Raw genomic sequence first — 24,309 nt, 5'->3', positions numbered from 1 at the left:
CAGAGACAAAAAAACAAAAAGGCTAGTTCTGTGCTGAGCAAGAGGGCCAAAGGGATTAAATGCGGAAAGAGATTAAATAGGGTCACATAATCATAGAGATGTACAGCACGGAAACAGACCTTTCAGTCCAACTCGCCCATGCTGACCAAATATCCCAACCCAATCTAGTCCCACCTGCCTGCACCTGGTCCATATCCCTCCAAACCCTTCCTATTCAAATGTTGCTATTGTACCAGCCTCCGCCACTTCCTCTGGCAGCTCATTCCATACATATACCACCTTCTGCGTGAAAAAGGTGCCCCTTAGGTCTCTTTTATATCTTTCCCCTTACCCTAAACCTATGCCCTCTAGTTCTAAACTCCCCCACCACAGGGAAAAGACTTTGTCTATTTATCCTAACCGTGCCCCTCATGATTTTATAAACCTCTATAAGGTCACCCCTCAGCCTCTGATGAATGCGGCAAGAAAAAATGGGATGATAATGGGACTATAAGATAACTTTTTTTTTTATTCATGGGCCATGGGCATCATTGGCTGGCCAGCGTTTATTGCCTATCCCTAGTTGCCCTTGAGAAGGTGATGTTAAGCTGCCTTCTTGAAGTGCTGCAGTCCACATGCTGTAGTTTGTGCCACAATGCTCTTAGGGAGGGAATTCCATTGCTTTGACCCAGTGATACTAAAGGGATGATGTTATATTTCCAAGTCAAGATGGTGAGTGGCTTGGAGGTGAACTTGAAGGTGGTGTTCCCAGGTATCTGTTGCCCCTGTCCTTCTAGATGGTTTGGAAGGCATTGTCTAAGGATCTTTGGTGAATTTCTGCAGTGCATCTTGTAAGTAGCGCCCTCTGCTGCTGCTGAACACCAATAGTTGAAGGAGTGAATGTTTGTGGATGTGATGTTAATCAATTGGACTGCTTTGTCCTGGATGATGTCAAGCTTCTTGTTTATTGTTGGAGCTGCACTCATCCAGGAAAGTGGGGAGTATTCCATCACATTGCTGACTTGTGCCTTGTGGGTGATGGACAGGTTTTGGGGAGTCAGGAGGTGAATTATTCACTGCAGTATTCCTAGACTCTGACAGGCTCTTGTAGGCACTGTGTTTATGGGCAAGTCCACTTGAGATTTTGGTCAATGGTAACCCCCAGGATGTTGTTGGTGGAAGATTCAATCCTGGTAACACTACTGGTTGTGAAGGGGCAGTGGTTAGATTTATCTCTTACTCGAGATGGTCACAGACTGGCATTTGTGTGGGGCAAATGTTACTTGCCACCTGTCAGCCTAAGCCTGGGTATTGCCAAGATCTTGTTGCATTTGAATATGGACTGCTTTGTATCTGAAGAGTTGTGAATGGTGCTGACCATTGTGCAATCATTGGCAAACATCCCCATTTCTGACCTTAAGACGGAGGGAAGGTCATTGATGAAGCAGCTGAAGATGTTTGGGCCTGGGACACTATCCTGAGGAACTCCTGCAGGGGTGTCCTGAAACAAAGATGACTGACCCCTAATAACCACAACCATCTTCCTATGTGCCAGATATGACTCCAACCAGCAGGTAGTTTGCCCCCAATACCCATTAATTCCTGTTTTGCTGAGGCTCCTTGATGCCATACTTAGTTGAATGCTGCCTTGGTGTCAAGGGCTGTCATTCTCCCTCACCTTCGGAATTCAGCTCTTTTTGTCCATGTTTAAACCAAGGTTAGAACGACGTCAGGAGCTGAGTGGCCCTGGCAGAACTCAAAGTGGGCACCAGTGAACAAGGTGATGCTGAGCAAGTACTGGTTGATAGAACTGGTAGATGACACCTGCCATCATTTTACTGGTGAGGAAATGTAAAATCATAGAATGGGTTCAATACAGAGGGAGACCATTCCCCCTGGTGTGTTGGTCTTGGCAAGTGCGTCTCAGCTGGCCCCACTCCCCCTCGCTTTCCCCATAAATCTGCAAATTCCCTTTTGGAAGCCACAATTGAATCTTCCCCTGCCACACTCACTCGCTGGTTGTGCGTTCCAGGACCTTACCACTCGCTGCATTATCCATCTTTTCCTCGTGTCATCTCTGAGTTGTGTTACCAATCAGCTTAAATTGATAATAGAATCATATGCTTCCGTATGGTAAGAATTCTTTGGCCCATCAAGTCCACACTGACCCTCCGAAAAGCATCCTACTTAGACTCAATCCCCTATCCTAACCCCGTAACCCCTGCAAAGCTCATGGCTAACCCTGCACAGCCCTGGACCCTTCGGGCAATTTGGCGTGGCCAATCCAGCGAACCTGTACATCTTTGGACTCATGCTCTCAGATTCTAAACCATTGTGCCCATTGGCAACAGTTTTACTGGCACCAACTGCCTGAAGAAAGATAGGAGATGTGGTTCTGACCTGAAACTGTCGGACTCTATGTTGAACCTGACAGGACATGCAACAGCAGCTGATCTTTCATTAACATCTGATCAAGTGCATAGTTGGATTGAGTCAGCACAATTCTTTTTATTTTTCACTCACTTGCCATTTCGCCATCTGGCATCAGGAAGCTTGCCAAACCTTGACTGAAGAAATTCATAAATCTTGGAAAGTGACAGAGAAAGAAAATAAATTTGTTCCTGATGAAAGCAGTCCGTTGATCAGTTGGAAAAGAAGCCGACCAATTCATTGTATTGAACTCGCTCAGCAAGGTTGCATAATTCATCGCAAACCTTTACCTTGGAGTTTAGTTTTTAATTAATTCAGGAGTATGTTATTCACAAAAGGAAGACAAAAATATCAGTCATTTCAAGCAGCAAATAACGTGCAATTATTTGTACTTAAATGAACATCTTGAGCCTGTTAAATCAGAGGTGTCCAATGATCACAATATTCAGCACAGAATGAGATCACTCTGCCTATTGTACCCATGCTGGCTTCTTGAAAGAAACTAAACAATTGGTCTCATTTCCTGGATCTTTCTCCTGGCACTCTGTTTGTTTCATTTTATGTCAAGAATGTATGCTTTTTCCTTTTTGAAAGTTGATTTTGACTCTAAAAGAAAGACATGCATTTTTATAGCACCAGAAAACTCAAAGCCAATTAAGTGCTATTTGAAGTGAAGTCATTGTAGTAATGTAGGAAACACGTAAACCAAATTGGATTCAGCAGCCTCCAAATCGCAACATGATAATAAGCAGCTAATCTTTTTTTGTAATGCTGAGTGGGAATAAATATTGTCCAGGGATAAATGTTCTTTGTTGTTTTTCAAAATAGTGCCAGAACGTCTTTTACATTCAACTGAGCAAGTGGATGGAGCTTCAGTTCAACAACTCAGGGATGGTACTGTTAATAGTGGAGTGCACCTCCAACAGCATAATGTATTGCACTGCAGTGTCAACTTGACTTTTTTATTCCAGACCTGAATTACAAGACCTTGTAATCCTGGGCTGGGTATGCTACCAAGTGAGCCATAGTTGACTCCTTCTGAATGTGGTTCAACACACTTGCAGGCAATACCTTTCATATCACCAATGCTCCCCCTAAACCGCTCTTGAGTGTCCACACTTGGCGATCAGCATTGTTCCCACCATTTACTTTCAGTTTCAGCCATGCACAGACCTCAGAGGTCACAGGTATAAAGAAAATACGAGAAAATGTAGCACATCACTGTAACTGACAGCAAAAAAAATTCTAGTCGTCACTAAGGCTGGAAGATTTAAGTTATAAGTAAAGATTGCATAGTCTGGGACTTCTTCCCTAGAGCATCGGAGGCTAAGGTGTGACTTTATCGATGCTTATAAAATCACAAGGGGCATGGATAGGGTGAACAACTAAAGTTTTTTTTTCTCCAGGGTAGTGGAGTCCAAAACTAGAGGGCCTAGGTTTAGGGTGGGAGGAGAAAGATTTAAAAGGGACCTAAGGGGCAATCTTTTCACACCGAGGATGGTGCATGTATGGAATAATCTGCCAGAGGAAGTGTTAGAGGTGAGTAAAATTATGACACTGAAAAAAAAAATTGGACACGTATGTGGGTAGGAAAGGTTGAGAGAAATATAGGTCACATGCAGGCAAATGGGACTAGCTTGGATTAGGAAACCTGGTTGGTGTGGACGAGTTCAACTGAAGAGTCTGTTTCCATGCTGACTTTCCTTCCCCTCCCCTCCTGTTCTTTTTGCCAGCAATCTTAAATTTGGATCTTCTGGTTACCTGCGTCCTGTCAATACAATGTGTATCTTTTAATTTGCTATATTGAAACATCACATAATTCAAAACCACTATTCAACAATATTGATCTTCAATAGTATTTAAGAAGTCATGTATGTTGAGATGGTGGGGAGCTATTATTTTCATCAAAAACGTGCTAAATTACCAAAAGAAACTCAGTGCAGTTTGGATGTTTCCAGTTTGCATTTTGCTGAGTCCAATCTGACTATTATTTGCAGTATCCATTCAAGAAGGACTAGTATTTGGATCAATTTTCAAAAGGAGCAGTTTTCAGGAACCTAGGTATCCAGGTGTTACTTGGGCCAGCATTTGAATAATTGCAAACACAACTGAACACAACTTGCAAAAGAAAGAAAAGTTCCCTTCAGCTAATGCAAGCTGGCAGAACTGGAAGAGTCCAAGACTAATGAGTGCCTCTAAGTGAAATGATCTATTCAAAAAGCCATAACAATGACTCATGCAAGCGGTGAACCATTGTATTCGTGCAGTAAGGACAATTCTTCTGAAATTAATTTGTATTGGTTGGGTAAATTAAGGGAACTTTACACTGCAGCTAGTTGCATTATTTTAGACCTTTGTATGTGTGATAGCTTACTATCACCTTCTCAAGAGCAACTAGGGACAGGCAATAAATCCTGAGCCGTTCAACCCATGTCCTGTGAGTGAATAAAAACTATCTTAATGTTCGAAAAAAGTGTGTTTTGTTTCATATGTAACATTGATATTATAAAATTCATCAAAGAGATCCATGTTGCTGAATCACTTTGTGGACTTTAATTAGAAAAATATCCTCTCAATTTTATTTTCCTACTTAAATTAGAAGGTAAAGAATGGGTTGCAAAGAGGATAATTCTGTAAATTGCAGTTGGGGGGGGTGATTTATTTAGTGAGTTAAACACTGGCTTTCTGCCAATATTGCTGGATTGTTGTCAAACTAGAGAGAGATCAGTGAAACGCATGAAGCAAATCTGGTCTGATCGGGCCAGCTGACTGCACCATGAGAGCTGCTGCTCTCAATGCAGGTTACTTCCACCACCTCTTTAAAGGTGGGAAACTACATGAATCCCTACAGTGTGGAAGCAGGCCGTTTCATCCCTTGACTCCACGCCAACCCTCCGAGGAACATCCCACCCAGACCCATCCCCCTATCCTGTTTTTCCCATGGCTAATCCACTCAGCCTGCACACTTTGTGGGAGGAAACTGGAACATCCTGTGGAATCCCATGCATGCGTGGAGAGAGTGTGCAAACTCCACACGGACAGTCACCTGAGGTTGGAGTTGAACCTAGTGTTGAAAGGCAGCAGCGTTAACCGCTGTGCCACTGTTCAGGGTCGGCTTTCTTTCAAGAAGATGGAAAACACTTCTAGGTTTAACTAGGGGAGTTCTTTGCAGTTAACAAGATTTGGTTGATGGTGTATTAGAAACCAGTGTCAGGTTACATTGACATTTACTGAAACTTTTAGGAGGATTAAGTATTTGGTCCCACTCTTTCCAGATCCTAAGCTGTTCTGCCCACAAGTCCCCCATGTCGCCGTCACAATGGGTGGTGGGGTTCACACCAGACTTCAGAATTAACCCTTTCAGACTCGAGTGCAACAGCAGATAACATTTTCCAGATTACTTCCAGTTTTTTTTAGTGTTTGTGTGTGTAAGTATTGAACGAATCACCTTGTATTGACTTCCTTTTGCTGTGCCAGGGGAAATCATTTGCGAGCCTCCAAATAATAAATTGGACAAATTCACTGGGACACTATTTTGGAACGATAAGAAGTATTCCCTAGATAATGAAAAGATGCTGCTTCGAGGCTGTGTGCTGCGGAACACGGAGTGGTGCTTTGGCCTGGTAATCTTTGCAGGTAAATCACAGATCAGTGCAGACTGGATCATTAAGGGATATTCTGATAGCCCAATTTTCTTTTTTTTTAAATAAAAAGGACCTTTAATGTCCTCTACATCCTTGGAATGTCCCAAAGTGCTTTATGGGCAGTTAAGTGTTTTTGAAGTCTTGCCATTTTTGTGTAAGACAGAAAATGCAGCAAGCTTTCACAAATGATGCGATAGTAACCAGATGATCTGAATCACAAAATCCCTACAGTGTGAATTTGACCCATTGAGTCCACACCGACCCTCTGAAAAACCCACCCAGACCCACCCCCACTATCCTATCCATGTCACCCTGCCTTTTCCTATGGCTAACCCACCTAGCCTGCACATCCCTGGACATTATGAGGCAATTTAGCATGGCCAACTCACCTAATCTACACATCTTTGGACTGTGGGAGGAAACCAGAGCACCTGGAGGAAACCCACTGGAAGAATGTGCAAACTGCTGTGGTGATGCTGATTAAGTGATAAATATTGGCCAGAATGTTTGGGGTAAATCCTACACTTCTTTGAATAGAACCCAGGGAATCTTTTAGGCCTACTTAAGTCATTTAGGGTCTTGGTTTAAATTCACATCCATGGGAAAGCAAGTCAAACACATAGCACTTCCCTCGTTATTGGAGTGCTTATATATGTTTAAAGCTGGTGTGGGACTTGAACCCATAGACAACAGTGACATCCGTTGAGCCAAGCTGATATCTAATACCTAATGATTTGATTCAGTATTATATATAACACACCTTCACCTTTACGTTTTAGGGCCTGATACCAAGCTAATGCAGAACAGTGGCCGAACCAAATTCAAACGAACGAGTATAGACCGACTGATGAATACTTTGGTACTATGGGTAAGTGAATGTGTTTACCTGGTCACCTAGGGTTACAGATTATATTGCAGACTGGAAACAGGATTTTTTAAAGTTTAATTTTTCATGCGATGTGGGCATCGCTGGTAAGACCAGCATTTGGTGTCCATTTCTAATTGTCCTTGAACTGGATGGCTTCAGTTCAGAGAGCAGTCGAACAAATGAATGTGGCTGTGCGGTCTCATGTAGGACAGACCAGGGAAGACCCTGAAGGACATTAGCGAACCTTTTTTTAACGAATGCTGGTTTCATGTTTGTCATTACTGAGACCAGTTTTGTGATGTATGAATTGAATTTTAAATTCCACCAAAAGTTCTCGTGGAATATGAATTCATAACATCTAAAGAATCAGCCTGTTTGTTGCATTATTAGTCCATTGACATTACCACTACCCATTGTATGGATTATTGATAGTCACGTGGACTGTGTATGATTTCCATTTATGAGTTTGGATCTGTAATAAGGTAATACTTCTTTACAGGCATTATAGCTACCTTCTCCTAGTCGTTAGGAGAAATGTTGAGGAACTCTATCAATCATCGCTGTAATTGAAATTGAGTCCACAAACACTTACAGTATATTGAGCTGTTGAAGTAAATGACATGGATTTGTTAAAGAGATGGGGATGGTTGGATAGGGAGGAGGAAAGAAAGGAATGGAGTAACTGCTGATAGGGTTAGAGGAAGAGAGGGGGTGGACGCTCCTGTGGAGGCTAGAACAAGTGGGCCAAATGGCCTGCTTTCTGCGTCAATCTCAACATAATTCAAAGAAACAAAGAACTGCAGATGCTGGACCAAAAACAGAAAATGCTGGAGAAACTCAGCAGGTCTGGCAACATCTGTGGACAGAAAGCAGAATCAACATTTTAAGTCTAGTGACCTTTCTTCAGAACTGATTTTAGCGAGGAAAAGGCAGTATTTATACTGAAGGTAAAAACAATGACTGCAGGTGCTGAAAATCAAATACTGGATTAGTGGTGCTGGAAGAGCACAGCAGTTCAGGCAGCATCCAACGAGCAGCGAAATCAACGTTTCGGGCAAAAGCCCTTCATCAGGAATAAAGGCAATGAGCCTGAAGCATGGAGAGATAAGCTAGAGGAGGGTGGGGTGGGGAGAGAGTAGCATAGAGTACAATGGGTGAGTGGGGGAGGAGATGAAGGTGATAGGTCAAGGAGGAGAGGGTGGAGTGGATAGGTGGAAAAGAAGATAGGCAGGTCGGACAAGTCAAGGAGGCAGTAACTGAGCTGGAAGTTTGAAACTAGGATGAGGTGGGGGAAGGGGAAATGAGGAAGCTGTTGAAGTCCACATTGATGCCCTGGGGTTGAAGTGTTCCGAGGCGGAAGATGAGGCGTTCTTCCTCCAGGTGTCTGGTGGTGAGGGAGCGGCGGTGAAGGAGGCCCAGGACCTCCATGTCCTCGGCAGAGTGGGAGGGGGAGTTGAAATGTTGGGCCACGGGGCGGTTTGGTTGATTGGTGCGGGTGTCTCGGAGATGTTCCCTAAAGCGCTCTGCTAGGAGGCGCCCAGTCTCCCCAATGTAGAGGAGACCGCATCGGGAGCAACGGATACGCATTGTATCCGTTGCTCCCGATGCGGTCTCCTCTACATTGGGGAGACTGGGCGCCTCCTAGCAGAGCGCTTTAGGGAACATCTCCGAGACACCCGCACCAATCAACCAAACCGCCCCGTGGCCCAACATTTCAACTCCCCCTCCCACTCTGCCGAGGACATGGAGGTCCTGGGCCTCCTTCACCGCCGCTCCCTCACCACCAGACACCTGGAGGAAGAACGCCTCATCTTCCGCCTCGGAACACTTCAACCCCAGGGCATCAATGTGGACTTCAACAGCTTCCTCATTTCCCCTTCCCCCACCTCATCCTAGTTTCAAACTTCCAGCTCAGTTACTGCCTCCTTGACTTGTCCGACCTGCCTATCTTCTTTTCCACCTATCCACTCCACCCTCTCCTCCTTGACCTATCACCTTCATCTCCTCCCCCACTCACCCATTGTACTCTATGCTACTCTCTCCCCACCCCACCCTCCTCTAGCTTATCTCTCCATGCTTCAGGCTCATTGCCTTTATTCCTGATGAAGGGCTTTTGCCCGAAACGTTGATTTCGCTGCTCGTTGGATGCTGCCTGAACTGCTGTGCTCTTCCAGCACCACTAATCCAGTATTTATACTGAAGACAGGGGAGTGGGGGTGGGTGTAGGTGCTAAAGTAGATAACAATAGGTGGAGATGTGATCCAGAGAGAGACAAGTCCAGTTGGCAGACAAAGGGTTGGATAATGGTCAGATATAATTCAATGTAAATCACCTTTTGAAATGGTAAATAAAGCAATAGTTTTATATAATGATGAAAGAGCCCTGCCTTATTGTTTGAGTATATTTCGCTTTTCTGATGTATCCTTCTCTCCTGTTATCTTCTTGGTCAGGGGTGGTGTGATAGTCCCACATATCGACAGCATTCAGCACAGCTAATGGTAGGGGAGTCAACACTGTTACAAGACTGAGTTTCCCGCGTTTAAAGTTTAAAGTTTCTGCTATGCAAATTCTGGGGAATACAACACAATAAATGAAGTGTCATCTCTTTTCTGAGTTAACTGTGATTCTCTCTTCAGATCTTTGGCTTTCTTGTGTGTATGGGAATCATTCTGGGAATTGGAAATTCCATCTGGGAAAGTGAAGTTGGATACCATTTTCATATCTATCTGCCCTGGAACAAGTGGATGAACAATGCGATTTTTTCGGGATTTCTAAGTTTCTGGTCATACATAATTATCCTGAACACAGTTGTGCCGATCTCACTGTATGTCAGGTGAGCCATTGTTCACAGTGGGGGTGATAAACAGAGACTTTCTCTCATGCCTTTGCTTTCAATGTTCAATTTTATTATTTAATGTTAATTCCAGGGAATATTCATGCATTTGTCAGTCTGGCAAATCCACGTTAGATTAGATGACATTCACGACAGTGTGGAAACAGGCCCTTCGGCCCAACAAGTCCACACCGACCCTCCGAACAGCAACCCACCCTGATCCATTCCCCTACATTCATGCCTGACTAATGCACCTAACACTACAGGCAATGTAGCATGGCCAATTCACCTAACCTGCACATTTTTGGACTGTGGGAGGAAACCGGAACACCCGGAGGAAACCCACGCAGACACGGGGAGAATGTGCAAACTCCACACAGACAGTTGCCTGAGGCGGGAATTGAACCTGGATCCCTAGCACTGTGAGGCAGCAGTGCTAACCACTGTGCCACCGTGTGCTTATCCATTTGAAAATGCGCTGATTAGAAGTATTGATCCAGGGATTCCTAGGTCCAAGGAGGGTTGTGTCTGGTGGATTAGCCTGTCAGCACAAGGTCCAATTACTGGATTGTGAGAGAAGGTCCCTCTATAATTTGATAAATCCTCAGCGTACAAGACACCGTCAGGAAGCGATGGGGATTTTGCTTTTAAAGTGTGTGAAGTTTCTGTCTGGACCTGTGAGGGATTCATCCCAAAATCTTTTTAAGATTAGCACATGCGCAAATTTCCTCCAACAAACAGCTGGAATACCTTTTAAGAATAGTAGTTAAATATAACAAGAGTGTGACACAGGGCGAGATTTTCTGATTTTTCTTCAAAGTATGGTGGCAGGCACCATACCCCTTACACCAGCACCAACACCTATCGATGTGGTCACCCAGTAGGCGGTTTAGCACTTCACTTCCTGGGATAGTGATGTCCCACTCCACCTGAAGCTGCTGGCCAATCAGGGGGGCAGCACTGCTCTGAATAGTAATGCCATGTCAGAGGCTGAAGTAACTAGTTGCATAGCAACACTAATGTTCTGGAGCAGCAGGAAATGTAAGTGACTTTCCAGGGTTTGGCTTGTGGAGAGGGGGGTCAGAGGCAAGGCCATGAAGGTGGCTTTCAACAGCCTCTCCCTGGTTTCCATTAGAGCCCCAAATTATACCCAGATTGAGGCTGTTGGTTGTCTGAAGAGACCCTTGATTGATCATTATTTGACTACTAAAGCATGTCAATTGCTGATAGGTCAGGACAGTTGATGATGAGACTTCCTGACCAGAACTGAAATTTGGAAATGGCAGAGAAGCATTCTCTGATGCCAATCTGACTGATTATCACTGATTCTTAGAAGGGAAAGATTCTGCAAAGTGTAACCATGATTCGGAGATGCCGGTGTTGGACTGGGGTGTACAAAGTTAAAAATCACACAACACCAGGTTATAGTCCAACGGGTTTAATTGGAAGCACTAGCTTTCGGAGCGACGCTCCTTCATCAGGTGATTGTGGAGGACTCGATCGTAACACAGAATTTATAGCAAAAACTTACAGTGTGATGTAACTGAAATTATACATTGAAGAATTGATTGTCTGTTAAGCCTTTCATCTGTTAGAATACAGTGATAGTTTCACTTCTTTCATGTGTAAATCACAAAACCCTTTTTTTTTAAAGTTGCATTCTCGGGTTAGCTGTTAACAATGGTGATAGCTGGACAATATGTTGAAGGTGTTAGCCCCCTGTGTTCTCTGTCTATGACCTGATGTTTAGATTGATTCCAATCTAAAAAGTGAGATGACAGAGTTTTACATAAATTCATGCAGTTTTTGAGCTCAGAGTTCTACACGAATGTATGTGGTTTTTGAGCAAAGTGCAATGTAACTGCAAGTACAAAAAAATTCACCACACAAAATATATGTGTGCATGTGGGTCTTTGTCTGTCTGTGTGTGTCTGTCTGGGGTGGGGGTTGTGTGTGTGTGTGTGTGTGTGTGTGTGTGTGTGTGTGTGTGTGTGTGTGTGTGTGTGTGGTGAGTGCAGAGTGTCTTAAGTCTGTGAGGGGGTGCATGTGTGGGAGTGTGTGTGTCTATAAGGGTGTGTGTGGGTGTCTGTGTGCGCGTCTGTGTGTACCTGTGTCCGTGTGTATGTGAGTGTCTGTGTGTGTGTGTGTGTGTAGTGCAATGGTGGTCACCTGTAATGTGACATGAACCCAAGGTCCCCATTGAGGCCCTCCCTATGGGTACCGAATTTAGCTAACTTAGGGAGAGCCTCAACCGGGACCTTGGGTTCATGTCACATTACAGGTGATCACCATTGCACTACACACACACACACACACACACACACTCTCACATACACACGGACACAGGTGCACATAGACACATGCACCCCCTCACAGACTTAAGACACTCAGCACTCACTACACACACACCACACACACACTTTCTCACACACACAACCCCCACCCCAGACAGACACACACACAGACAGACAAAGACCCACATGCACACACATATTTTGTGTGGTGAATTTTTTTGTACTTGCAGAGTTACGTTGCACTTTGCTCAAAAACCACATACATTCATGTAGAACTCTGAGTTCAAAAACTGCATGAATTTATGTAAAACTCTGTCATCTCACTTTTTAGATTGGAATCAATCTAAACATCAGGCCATAGACAGAGAACACAGGGAGCTAACACCTTCAACATATTGTCCAGCTATCACCATTGTTAACAGCTAACCCGAGAATGCAACTTTTTAAAAAAAGGGTTTTGTGATTTACACATGAAAGAAGTGAAACTATCACTGTATTCTAACAGATGAAAGGCTTAACAGACAATCAATTTTTCAATGTACAGTCTCAGTTACATCACACTGCAAATTTTTGCTATAAATTCTCTTACGATCGAGCCCTCCACAATCACCTGGTGAAGGAGCGACGCTCCGAAAGCTAGTGTGCTTCCAATTAAACCTGTTGGACTATAACCTGGTGTTTGTGTGATTTTTAGCAAAGTGTAATGTAATGGACAAGAAATGCGTGTGCATATTAATTACATGCCAATATGTGAATAGCCCTATTAAGATGCATAAAAAGAATGAAAGAATGACTTGCATTTACATAGCACAGATTATGAACACCAGACATCTAAAAGTTCTCTACAGTGGAATATCTTTGAAGTGCAGCCACTGTTATCACACAGGAAACATGGTAACCAATTTACCCACAGCTAACTCTTGCCAACTATATAGTGATAATGACCAGATAATCAATCTCTCTCTCTCTCTCTCTCTCTCTCTCTCTGTGAGACCATTTCAGGGATAAATATTGGCTAAGGCACAGGAAAATCACCTGATGTCCTTGGGAAAAAAAGAGCATGTTTATTTCATTTGATTACCTCTTTGATATTGCTTCCTCAAAGGAAACTGAGAAGAACATATCCATCACACCTACTATTTTAACGTGCTGGCATAGGGAACCTTATTTATAATCTGTGACTTTTGATTTTCTTTTGTAGTTGACTTTGAAGATTTCTCTTACTGTTATTTTCATAGTTAAAAATCGCACAACACCAGGTTATAGTCCAACAGGCTTAATTGGATGCACACTAGCTTTCGGAGCAACGCTCCTTCATCAGGTGATTGTGGAGGGCTCGATCGTAACACAGAATTTATAGCAAAAATTTGCAGTGTGATGTAACTGAAATTATACATTGAAAAATTTCAGTTACATTACACTGCAAATTTTTGCTATAAATTCTGTGTTACAATCGAGCCCTCCACTATCACCTGATGAAGGAGCGTCGCTCCGATAGCTAGTGTGCTTCCAATTAAACCTGTTGGACTATAACCTGGTGTTGTGTGATTTTTAACTTTGTACACCCCAGTCCCACACCGGCATCTCCAAATCATGCTATTTTCATGGTGATTTTAAATAGGAAGACTTTCTTCCTTGCATTGTCCGGTTTTGACGTTGAGTTTGGTTTTCGACTGTTGCATGTTGCAATATTTGTTATTTTAGTTTTTGTAATCCCAATTTATTTTTCATTTTGTGTCTATTGAAGTGTTGAGGTCATTCGACTTGGGCATAGTTACTTCATCAACTGGGATCGAAGGATGTATTATATTAAGAAAAACACATCTGCTGAGGCCCGAACCACAACACTCAATGAAGAGCTGGGGCAAATAGAGTACATATTTTCTGACAAAACAGGAACTCTTACACAGAACATAATGATTTTCAACAAATGCTCAATTAATGGAAAAGCTTATGGTAAGTTTCAATGGTTTTTTAAAATAACTTGCACTTTGCATCTATAATGGCAATTGTCGTGACATGTTCCTTGTTAAGAGATTCTACTTCCTCCCTCCAACCCAGCCATAAAATTCAACAGTGATATTCATGCTTCCTTTTTACATTATTGGTATATTAAGTGGAAGTCCTCGAATGAAAGTGAAAAAAACAATTGCTGGGGTTCATAGCAGGTCAGGCAGCATCTATGGAGAGAGAGAGAGAGAGAGAGAGAGAAATCTAACGTTTCGAGTCTAGATGACTCTTCATCAGAACTGACGTGAAGTGTGGAGAGGGCAGCATTTATACTATTGCTGGGAGGAGAAAAGATGTTGACAGTTCAGATTAAGTGATTGGAATGTGAGAATGTAAGTCAAGATGTTTTCTTTGCTGCACCTTCCTAGTTCTGTTACTGCTCACAAAGGATGCTCCCCAAAGTGACCACAGAGGGCAATAGTGGGCCACACAAATGAAGTTAAAAATCACACAATACCAGGTTCTAGTCCAACAGGTTTAATTGGAAGCACTAGCTTTCGGAGCACTGCTCCTTCATCAGGTGGTTGTGGGGTACACAAATGTAAGACACAGAATTTATAGCAAAATTTACAGTGTGATGTAACTGAAATTATACATTGAAAAATACCTTGATTATTTGTTAAGTCTCTCATCTGTTAGAATGACCATGTTAGTTTCACTTCTTTCATATGTAAATCACAAAATTTACACACTCAGGTTAACTTTAACAATTGGTGTCAGCCCAGATAATGTGTTGAAGGTGTTAGCCCCCTGTGTGCTGCTGTCTGTGCCATAATGTTTAGACTGATTCAAATAAAAAAATGAATTAACAGAATCTTACATAGATTCATGCAGTTTTTGAGCAATGTACAATGTTACTCTGCAAGTACAAATTCACCCCACAAATGTATATGTGTATGTGTGCATGTGGGTTTTTGTGTGTGTATGTGTGTGTTGGGGTAGATGATTTTTAACTTTGTACATCCCAGTCCACACCGGCATCTCCAAATCACACAAATGAAAACCTTCAAACTGATTCAAAGACTTGATAATTCTCATTGAATGCTTGAAGCACATAGTGCTTCCTTGTAGGTAACCCTTTCAGAGTTACCTCCATTGTTAAAGATAAATGATATTAATATATCATGATATACAATGCTATTTGCTTTATTAGTTTAATGTTTTAATTCTGTTTACATTGCATACCAATATGCAAACATAATATATTTTTTATTCAATATATGTTTCAGGAAAATTGGTTCAATCATCATGTCAATGAGTCTCATGTGAATTTCCAACTGGGAAGGGTACAGCCCAGGTTCTGCCTTTACTCAGCATTCTTGATGCCACACTCACAGCCTGGATTACTAATTCAGATTCAGAAAGTGCCTGAAGGTCACCAATTCTGATCAGCACAGACTGAGATTAAATCTTGATCCTTTCTAGCCTTTATAGTCCAGCGACAGATACTCTCCCTCCAAATCTTCTGGGGAGCCATGCTATTTGTAAGATTTGACCACTCGATAAACCATGGTAGAAATTATTTTGCATCTGAATTGGTGACATGTTAGTGGTTCAGGTCATTAGGACATGTTAGTTATTTGGGCATACGCATTTTTAAATAGTCTTTAGTAGCGTACCTGTGCTAATAGAAATAGTCAAATTTGGGAACAAATATGGTTTTGACTGCCACAATTAAAATGTTGCTCCTACAGCCATGTATCTACAAGAAATAGAACAGTCTTAATCCCAAGCGTATCTTGATTAAGAACAAGCCATCTCGTCAGCATGAACCATTAGCTAATGTCCTTAAATCTGACTGAAATATTAAAATGCCCTCCAAACTCTCAATTTTTTTTATTCACAATTAAATAAAATGTAGAGTTATTTTTTAAAAATTGATGCAGTCTGGAAAATGTACGGATTGGCTATTTTTCCCTTCGAGGGAACTCATGATTTTTATTTTGGAATTCTCCTATCGCAAAGCAAATTGTTTACCATCCTCAAGACATGAGTAAGACAAAAAGCCTGGTATCAATCCTGAGTGACAGCTGGTTGTGTTGGTGGGCTGATACGGGAGAGGTTTCCCAGCCGCGAGATTGCATCAGGGTCTCTCCTGGAGCAGTTCCAGATATGACTCCGCTTAGCATCCCATTCCAACCCCAACCCCTCCGTTCCCCCCCCCCCCCCCCCCACCTTCAAGCTCATCTCCTGCCATGCTGCCCATTTCCCATGGGTCACTCCTGTCTCAGCAGTGCCAGCATATGCCTGTTAAATGTACATTCATTGCCCACCAAAGAATTTCAATCGACCCACTCACAACCGGGTTGCCCAGTGCGGCCCCTGCTCTTGGTAAATTGAAGCGGGGGCAGGGGTGGATGGGCAGGCAACCCATATATTTTAGGTCTCTCCCCCTCTGCCGAACACCAAGCAGGGGAGTGTAAAATCAAAAAAAAATCCCGAGAAATTCCTGGAAGAGCTCAGCAGATTTGGTAACATCTGTGGACAGAAATCAGAGTTAACGTTTCGGGTTGAGTGACCCTTCCTCATTGTTAAATCCAACCCTGTGTGTATGCATAAGGATGATGATGTCAATGTGAGGCTAACACTCTGACCTATTTCCCTACATTCCACCTTTACAGACTGTTAGAATGTTAGTCTTCTCCCTTAACTCCCAGATTTCACATATTACAGTCTAAAGAAATGTATTGTTTTTTTTCCCCTCTAAATGATGAATGGTAATTCTTAATGATTTTCTACATTTCTTCTTTAGGAGATGCTTATGATGAACTGGGACATAAAATTGAAATATCTGAGGTAGGGGCACTATAATGAAGATGTTTGAACTTAAGTGATCACTAGACTTTTACAGATGTGTGTAAACATGAGATACAACAGTGACATTGTGTTGAAAAACAATTTTCACATAGCCAGCTTTTGTTCAAGATGTGATCTGAGTTGAAACCTTCTTTCATATCCAAATCTATCCACACCAGACCTCAACCCAAGGGTCTCTACTTAAGTCTAATATCAGTTTTATAATCCCAACATTTCATCCCTCTATTAACTGAGATAATTTTGTCAGCTTTAGGCTCACCCTGATCTAACACACCACACTAACCCTGAGAACCTGAATTTATCTAGTTAATTATGTTAGAATAAATGATACCTTCGTTAGTATAGATTTATATTCCCTACATATGATTATACAGACCTGAATTAATGGATGCTTCAAGCTTATTCATCCTGTCCACATTTCGACCACACCAGGTCACAAATCTCAAGATTTTAATTTGTGCTAATTGATCCTTGTATATCTCCTTATGGCCAGGATATGTTTGTATAACCTCAGTGTTCATTAGCTTGTGTGTTATGGATGCCACTTCAAAATCAAATCTGTTATTTTCTTAAATCAAACTCCAAACTTTCCTTTATTTTAGGCTATGCTGTTCTGTCCCCTCCCTTTCCTGTCACTAAATGGTACCACCATTCCTTTCTCCCCGTTTGAATACTTGGCCTCTATTGATAGTCATCATCATAGCAAAGGATGAAGCTTATAAATTTATTTTTCCTTAACTACTCACTAAATTGCATATTGAAATTATTGACTGACTCATAAGCAACAAGTTCCTGCTCTCTGAAGAGTTCATCCTCACATCCCACTATATCTCTTGCTTAAAACTAGACATCTGTGTCCATTTATTGTCTCATCAACTATTGGGAGCAGCGTTTTTAGTTTGTCTGCTTTACCAAGCTTGCCATAATCAAATTTTTCCTTGTTCTCTTGCATCAAAGGAGATTAATGCCGCTGCTTCAATCTAACCCTTGTATCTACATTTGTTCATTGTGATAAATCACATCTGTCCTAAACTGTAGTGATCAAGACTGCATGTACCACTTCAGAGCTTCATAAAGATTCAGCATTACTTTTGTCAAGATCTGAAAGATTTGCACACATGACCTCTGAGTCCCTTTGTGCCTGCATACTCTTAGCACAGTGACATTGAGGCATCTATTTTGCCAAAATGCATCACCTCACACTTCTCCGTATTGAGTTCCATTTGTCACCAGTCTACCCATTCAATTAAGATATCTATGTCCTGTTGCAGTTGATGTATACCATCCTCACTGTTGCCACACTTGTAAGTTTGTTACCATCCACAGGCTCTGAAATGTTGGGGTTTTTTTTGTTGTAATATACAAGACATGAACATATATCTAAAACAGCAGTAGCCCTAGGACTTAGCCTTGGATACCACCGCTGTCTATCACTTTCCTATCCTGTCTGGGCTTCTTTCTGATGAAGCAAAAATTCTTTAATCTGATAGGTGAAGGAAAAGACTGTTGTCCTATTCCCCCAGGCCCTAGAACCATGTAGAGGAGACTGGAATACAATTCCAAACTCAGCAGGTTCCAGCTTCTTTAAAATGTGCTGACCGTTACATCAAGGAGGAGAAAGTGAGGACTGCAGATGCTGGAGACCAGAGTCAAGAGTGTGGTGCTGGAAAATCCGAGGAGCAGAAGAATCGACGTTCTGGGCATAAGCCCTTCATCAGGACCACTATATCAATGTGCATTTTGTTGGGACAGGAAATAAATACTCTTTCTTAGTGATAGGTGTTGTTTGAGGGAAACTCCTGGGATGAAAAGCTTCCTGGACTGAATGGGTTACATCCTGGGATAGTAAAGAAGCAGCTACAGAGATGATAGGTGGGTTGGTTGTGATCTTCCAAGAATTTTCTAAAATCTGGCAAATATCAGGGGCTTGGAAAACTGCGAATGTAACACCCTAATTCAGAAAGGGAAGGACACATGTAATATAGGCCAGTCAGCAATCATTGGGAAAATATTAGAGTCTGTTATAAAGGATATTTTAGCAAAATGTATGGCAATGCATCATATAACGAAACAGAGTTAGCATGGCTTTATAAAGGGGAAATCGTGGCTGACAAGTTTATTAGAGTTCCATGAGGTGACAAGCAAGATAAAGGGGAACCATTAGATATAACATGGTTGGGTTTCCAAATGGCATTTGTTAGGGTACCGCGTGTTAGGCTACTTACTAAGAGCCCATGAAATGGAGGGCAAGCACTTGGCAGATGGAATATAATGTGGGGAAAATGAGAGGTTATGCACTTTCACAGAAAGACTGAAGGAGCTGAATGTTATTTAAATAGATAAAGACTGCAGAAAGCTACAGAGAGATTTGGGGTCCTTGTGCATAAATCATGAAAAGCTAGTGTACAACTTCAGCAGGTAGTAGGGAAGCCAAATGGAATGTCGCCTTTATTTCAAAGGGAAAGGAAAATAAACACAGGGAGGTATACTATACAAGCCAGTAATTAGATCACACTGAGAATATTGTGAACAGATTTCATCCCCCTGCCTACGAAAAGATATACTGGTGTTGGAGGCATTCCAGAGAAGGTTCCTATTGTGAGACTGTTTTATGAGGAGAACTTGTGTAGATTGTATAGGCCTGTGCACATAGAGTTTAGAAGACTTTATTGAAACATATAAGATCCAGAGCTTTACAGAGTAGATGCAGAGAGCTTGTTTCCCCTTGTTCGAGAGTATAGGATTGGTGCGTGTAATCACAGGGTAAGGGATTGTCCATTTAAGACTGAGAGACAATTTCTTCTCTTAGAGACGTGAAGCTGTGGAATTCTTTACCGTAGAAGGCTGTCGAGACTGGGTCATTCAGTATGTATAGGCCAAGCTAGACAGTTTTTAATCAGCAAGGGAATCATGGGTTATCAGGATAAGGTAGGAAAGTGAGTTGAGGATTATCAGATCATTGAATGGCATCGCAAACTCAATAGGCCGAATGGCCTGCTCTTGTGCCTATGTTTTAAGGTCTCACAACCTTGGCGTCACAGTTGATCTTGAGGTGGGCTTCTGCACTTTTACACGTACCATCACTTAGATTGCCTATTTCCACCTCTTCAGTGTCACCGAACTTTTCCAATCCCTTAGTTTATTCTGCTGAAATCTTCATCCATTCCTTTGTTACCTCAAGACTTGCTAGTCTCCGACATAGTCAGCAGGTAAAGTCATCGTAGTCCTAGGCTGCTCTCTCATTATAGAGAGATAGGTAAAATCAATGACTGCAGATGCTGGAAACCAGAGTCTAGATTAGAATGGTGTTGGAAAAGCACAGCAGTTCAGGCAGCATCCGAGCAGCAGTAAAATCGATGTTTCGGGCAGAAGTCTTTCATCAGGAATACAGGCAGAGAGCCTGAAGGATGGAGAGATAAATGAGAGGACGGTGGGGGTGCCCTCTTCTCATTTATCTCTCCACCCTCCAGGCACTCTGCCTGTATTCCTGATGAAGGGTTTTTGCCCGAAACATCGATTTTACAGCTCCTCAGATGCTGCCTGAACTGCTCTGCTTTTCCAGCACCGGCCTAATCCAAACCCCCATTATAGAGAGATATCTGGTGTTGGTTTAACCTGGGGGTCACCACAGCTCAGGTGAGAAGAGAGATTGGGAAGGAGAGTCCTTCATGGCAACCCTAGCTGGGACAGGAATTGAACCCATGCAGTTGGTGTCACTCTACATCACAGACAACCAAGCCAACCAACTCCCAAATACTACCCTCCGTAAACTTGAGAAAACTCTGCTGCTAATGTCTTAACTTGAAGCAAGCCCCATTCCCCTATCAGCCCTGTGTTGGCGGAGCTGCATTAGCTCCCAGTCAAACAACACTTTGGTCATAAAATTAGCATTCTTGTTTTTAAATCCCTCCAAGGTGTTGCCATGCCAGTCTCTGGCATTTGCTGCAGCTCTGCCACTCTCATATCTCTACTTCATAAATTCTAATCTCACATGTTCCCACGCAAAATTGCACTGCTTTTGATCATATTTTCAGTTAAATCCCCCCCCCCCTCCCTCCCCAGGTCTGAAGTGTCCTCCCCACACCTTTCTACCTCTTAGAAGACAATTCTTAAAACCTGCCTTTTTGACAAATTGGTCATCCGACTCATTATTTCCAATTGCAGCTCGATGTTACATTTTGTTTGCAAATGTTCCTGTGAAGTGCCTTGGGACATTTCATTAACGATCCTGTATAAATAAGTTTAGTAGCACAGGGAACACTGCTTTCTTCATTGTTAAAGTTCCTATATCAAACAGCGAAGATCTGCTGCTTGTGACAGAACTCCTGAGTGAAGTCTACATGTTGACAACCTTGTCTGATGCAAAGAAAAACCGAAAGAATGACACATTGATCCATGTCTTACACAATATACACCAGAAGGGCCTGAGATGTGGTCACTTGTTCTGGCAGCAACTGTAGACATTTTCATTGAAAGTCAACATTAATAAAATGCACAGATATTAATAAAGTGCAAACTGTTTATTTCCAAATTGGGAAAAGTTTGTGAATTGGACGATTTAGTCATTCTTATAATTCTTTTTAATGTGTACTTTAGCAGCTTATGTAACAGCAGTGCATGAATAATGTTTGTAATTAAAACATATTAAATACCCAGTTCTCAAGGTCAAAGATTGAGCACACAGCTCCATCAGATAAAAGCCTCAAGGAGCTGTAATACTTTCACTTGTATCTTGTGTAATCTAAATTAATAACTAGGAGCAAATGTAGTTCATATCTAATTCAGTGATCGGCCAAGTGATCAGACTGCATGTAACCTCATCAGAATGTAATCTAAAAGTTATTTATCTTAATTCATTGTGTTCATTTTCCTCGTTAAATTGTTTCTTTTGTTGCAAATGTCACTGTGGGAAGAATTGCGATGAGTTCTTTGCAATAATTCTTTGCAATAAAACACATAAAAGTTTAGTTGAGCTTCAATTGGCAAAAACAATGCGATTAAAATATGTACAATTCCAATATTAAAGTTTAATCATTTTTCTCCAGTGATAAATAATGTTCAGGCTTTTTTCACATTGTGACTGATATGGAAGTGTATCTGCTATAATGGTTTATTTGAAAAATGAGCCAAACCAAGAAAAGAAGATAAGAAATTGCATTTGGATAGAGCCTTTCACATCCTTAAAATTTTCTACCTGCATAAATTATTTTTGAAGCACAGTCTTTTGTTGAGGCAAACACAGCAAACCAGTTGTACATAACCAGTTACCTTAAAAATAATGAGATAAATGATCAGTAATCTGGTGTTGCTGTTCAAAAGTTGAATTTTAGGTAGGCTACAGGGACAAATCAAATTGAGTAGATTCCAAATTCACTCCTTGGGGCTATTTTCCCTAGAGCGTCAGAGGCTGGGGAATGACCTTGTAGAGGTTTATAAAATCATGAGTGACATGGATAGAGTAAATAGTAAATATGGGGAGTCCAAAACTAGAGTATATAGGTTTGAGGTAAGAGGAGAAGGATTTAAAAGGGGCTTAAGGGGGAACGTCTTCACATAGAGGGTGGTACGTGTATGGAATGAGCTGCCATAGGAAGTGGTGGAGATTGGTACAATTGAAACATTTAAAAGGCATCTGGTTGGGTATACGGATAGGAAGGGTTTAGAGGGACATGGTGGCAAATAGTGGAAAATGGGACTAGATTAATTTAGGATAACTTCTTGGCATGAACAAGTTGCACCAAAGGATCTGTTTCCATGCAGTACATCATCTCTATGACTCTGAGTTAGCTGAATCATTCAGATTTCATAGAAGGAGATTTATTTGGAGAAACACATCAGTGTTAATCAAGAAATAGCAAATTTAGCACTTAACAAATGTGCAAATTGCATAAGATATTTAATACTCAAAAAGGTGTTGCTGCTGTGTTTCACTCAATGATATGTGACTTGCTTTGGCTATGTTTTTTTAATGCCATTCACTATTGTTGCACCTAGTTTGCTTTAAACATTTATTTTGTGATCCGGATTGTATGTTTGTCATTCAAGAAGTTGAGCATGTGTGGCCTTTCTTTTTCAAATTTTCTAACTTCTTATCAAAGAGTTGTAGCGTTGTGAGATAACATGCAATGTGTTCCACGCTGCCATTTCTGATTTGCAGGGGACACTTAAATTTAGTGTGATAGGCTAAAGGCCTTTTAAATGTTTAAATGTTTACTGTGTTGTTCCATATAGAATGGACCTCATTGAATATATTCAATGTAAAGTTCCCAACATTGCATTGTGTACCTCCTCACTCTGATGTCTTCAATATTAAATGGTCCAGACGACCATTGAAGATTAATGCTGCAGACAATCATTTCTGGAACAATGGTTCAGTTTGAGATTGGACCTGAAATAGTTTGAGAACCCCATTTTAGCATTTGGACGCAAAGAGGAAGAATTAAGACCGCAATCTGACTTCAATACACACCCCTGACTGGCATATCACAGCTACAGATAGGGTTTTAGGAAAGTGTAAAGCACATATGTGTAGTTTGCTGTCATATTTACAGTCTAATTTGTTTTCTCTTCAATTTATAGAAAACGCTCCCTGTGGATTTTTCATTCAATGCGTTAGCAGATCCGAAGTTTAAGTTTTATGATGCGAGTCTGGTGGAAGCAACAAAACTGGGGGATTCATCTGTGCACGAGTTTTTCAGGTTGCTTTCACTCTGCCATACAGTGATGTCAGAGGAGAAAAATGAAGGTAATATTAAAAATTTCAAGCTGGAAACCATACCAGTTTTCCGTGGAGTGTGAAAATTTCATTCGGATAGCACTTGCTTAGTGACCCGGCAAAAGAGGTCAAAGCTTGAGCATTTTGGAAGACCTTTTGAGAATTTGGGACATGAGGTAACTAAATGAGAGCTAATAGTGTTCATTCTACTGATTTTAAAAAGAAGCAGTCTATTTAAAAATATCAATGAAAATGTATGCAATTGTGATTATAGTGTGAAATACTGAATTGTGGTGACCTTGTTTGAGTGTCTTCTGCTTTGCAAAAAATAAATGAAAGTCTATTTTACATTAACTGCGTCTTATATCCAATTCAAGATCAGATTGAATGAGGATAGAGTTTTGCTATAGACAGGTTAGGCGTGGACGAAAACCTGTCAGACGGATAGCATGAACAGTATAAAGTATTAATCATCATCATTGTCATCATCATTGATGGGCCCTCACAGACAAGGGTCTCTCTCTTTCTCTCTCTCTCTCTCTCTCTCTCCCACTCTCAGGGTGAGTCCATAGGTAGCTGTACAGTCTCTACCACACTTGGTGGGAAAGGTTGGGGTGGCATTGGTTTGACAACATGCTCCTTGTGCTGCTTTCGCCTGGCTTCTGCTTTTTCCCAATGGCAAGTCTTAAGGTGCTTTATACCTTCAGTATCAAACACCA

At 41.7% G+C, this 24,309-nt stretch overlaps 1 protein-coding gene across 4 annotated transcripts in view; it reads left to right on the top strand.

Annotated features, from left to right (window-relative positions):
* Nucleotides 1-24,309, top strand: part of atp8b4 (ATPase phospholipid transporting 8B4) — a 245,466-nt gene that overhangs the window by 160,369 nt on the left and 60,788 nt on the right. For all 4 annotated transcript variants that reach the window (XM_072565057.1, XM_072565058.1, XM_072565059.1 and 1 more), the window contains 6 exons: nucleotides 5,887-6,045; nucleotides 6,833-6,921; nucleotides 9,558-9,754; nucleotides 13,796-14,004; nucleotides 16,811-16,854; nucleotides 23,455-23,620. In XM_072565057.1, the coding sequence (XP_072421158.1) occupies nucleotides 5,887-6,045; nucleotides 6,833-6,921; nucleotides 9,558-9,754; nucleotides 13,796-14,004; nucleotides 16,811-16,854; nucleotides 23,455-23,620 (864 nt within the window). The remainder of the gene's footprint in view (nucleotides 1-5,886; nucleotides 6,046-6,832; nucleotides 6,922-9,557; nucleotides 9,755-13,795; nucleotides 14,005-16,810; nucleotides 16,855-23,454; nucleotides 23,621-24,309) is intronic.

The sequence above is a fragment of the Chiloscyllium punctatum genome, chromosome 48 (assembly GCF_047496795.1).
Source record: "Chiloscyllium punctatum isolate Juve2018m chromosome 48, sChiPun1.3, whole genome shotgun sequence".
Lineage (NCBI taxonomy): Eukaryota > Metazoa > Chordata > Chondrichthyes > Orectolobiformes > Hemiscylliidae > Chiloscyllium > Chiloscyllium punctatum.
This window is presented reverse-complemented; position numbering and strand designations above follow the sequence as displayed.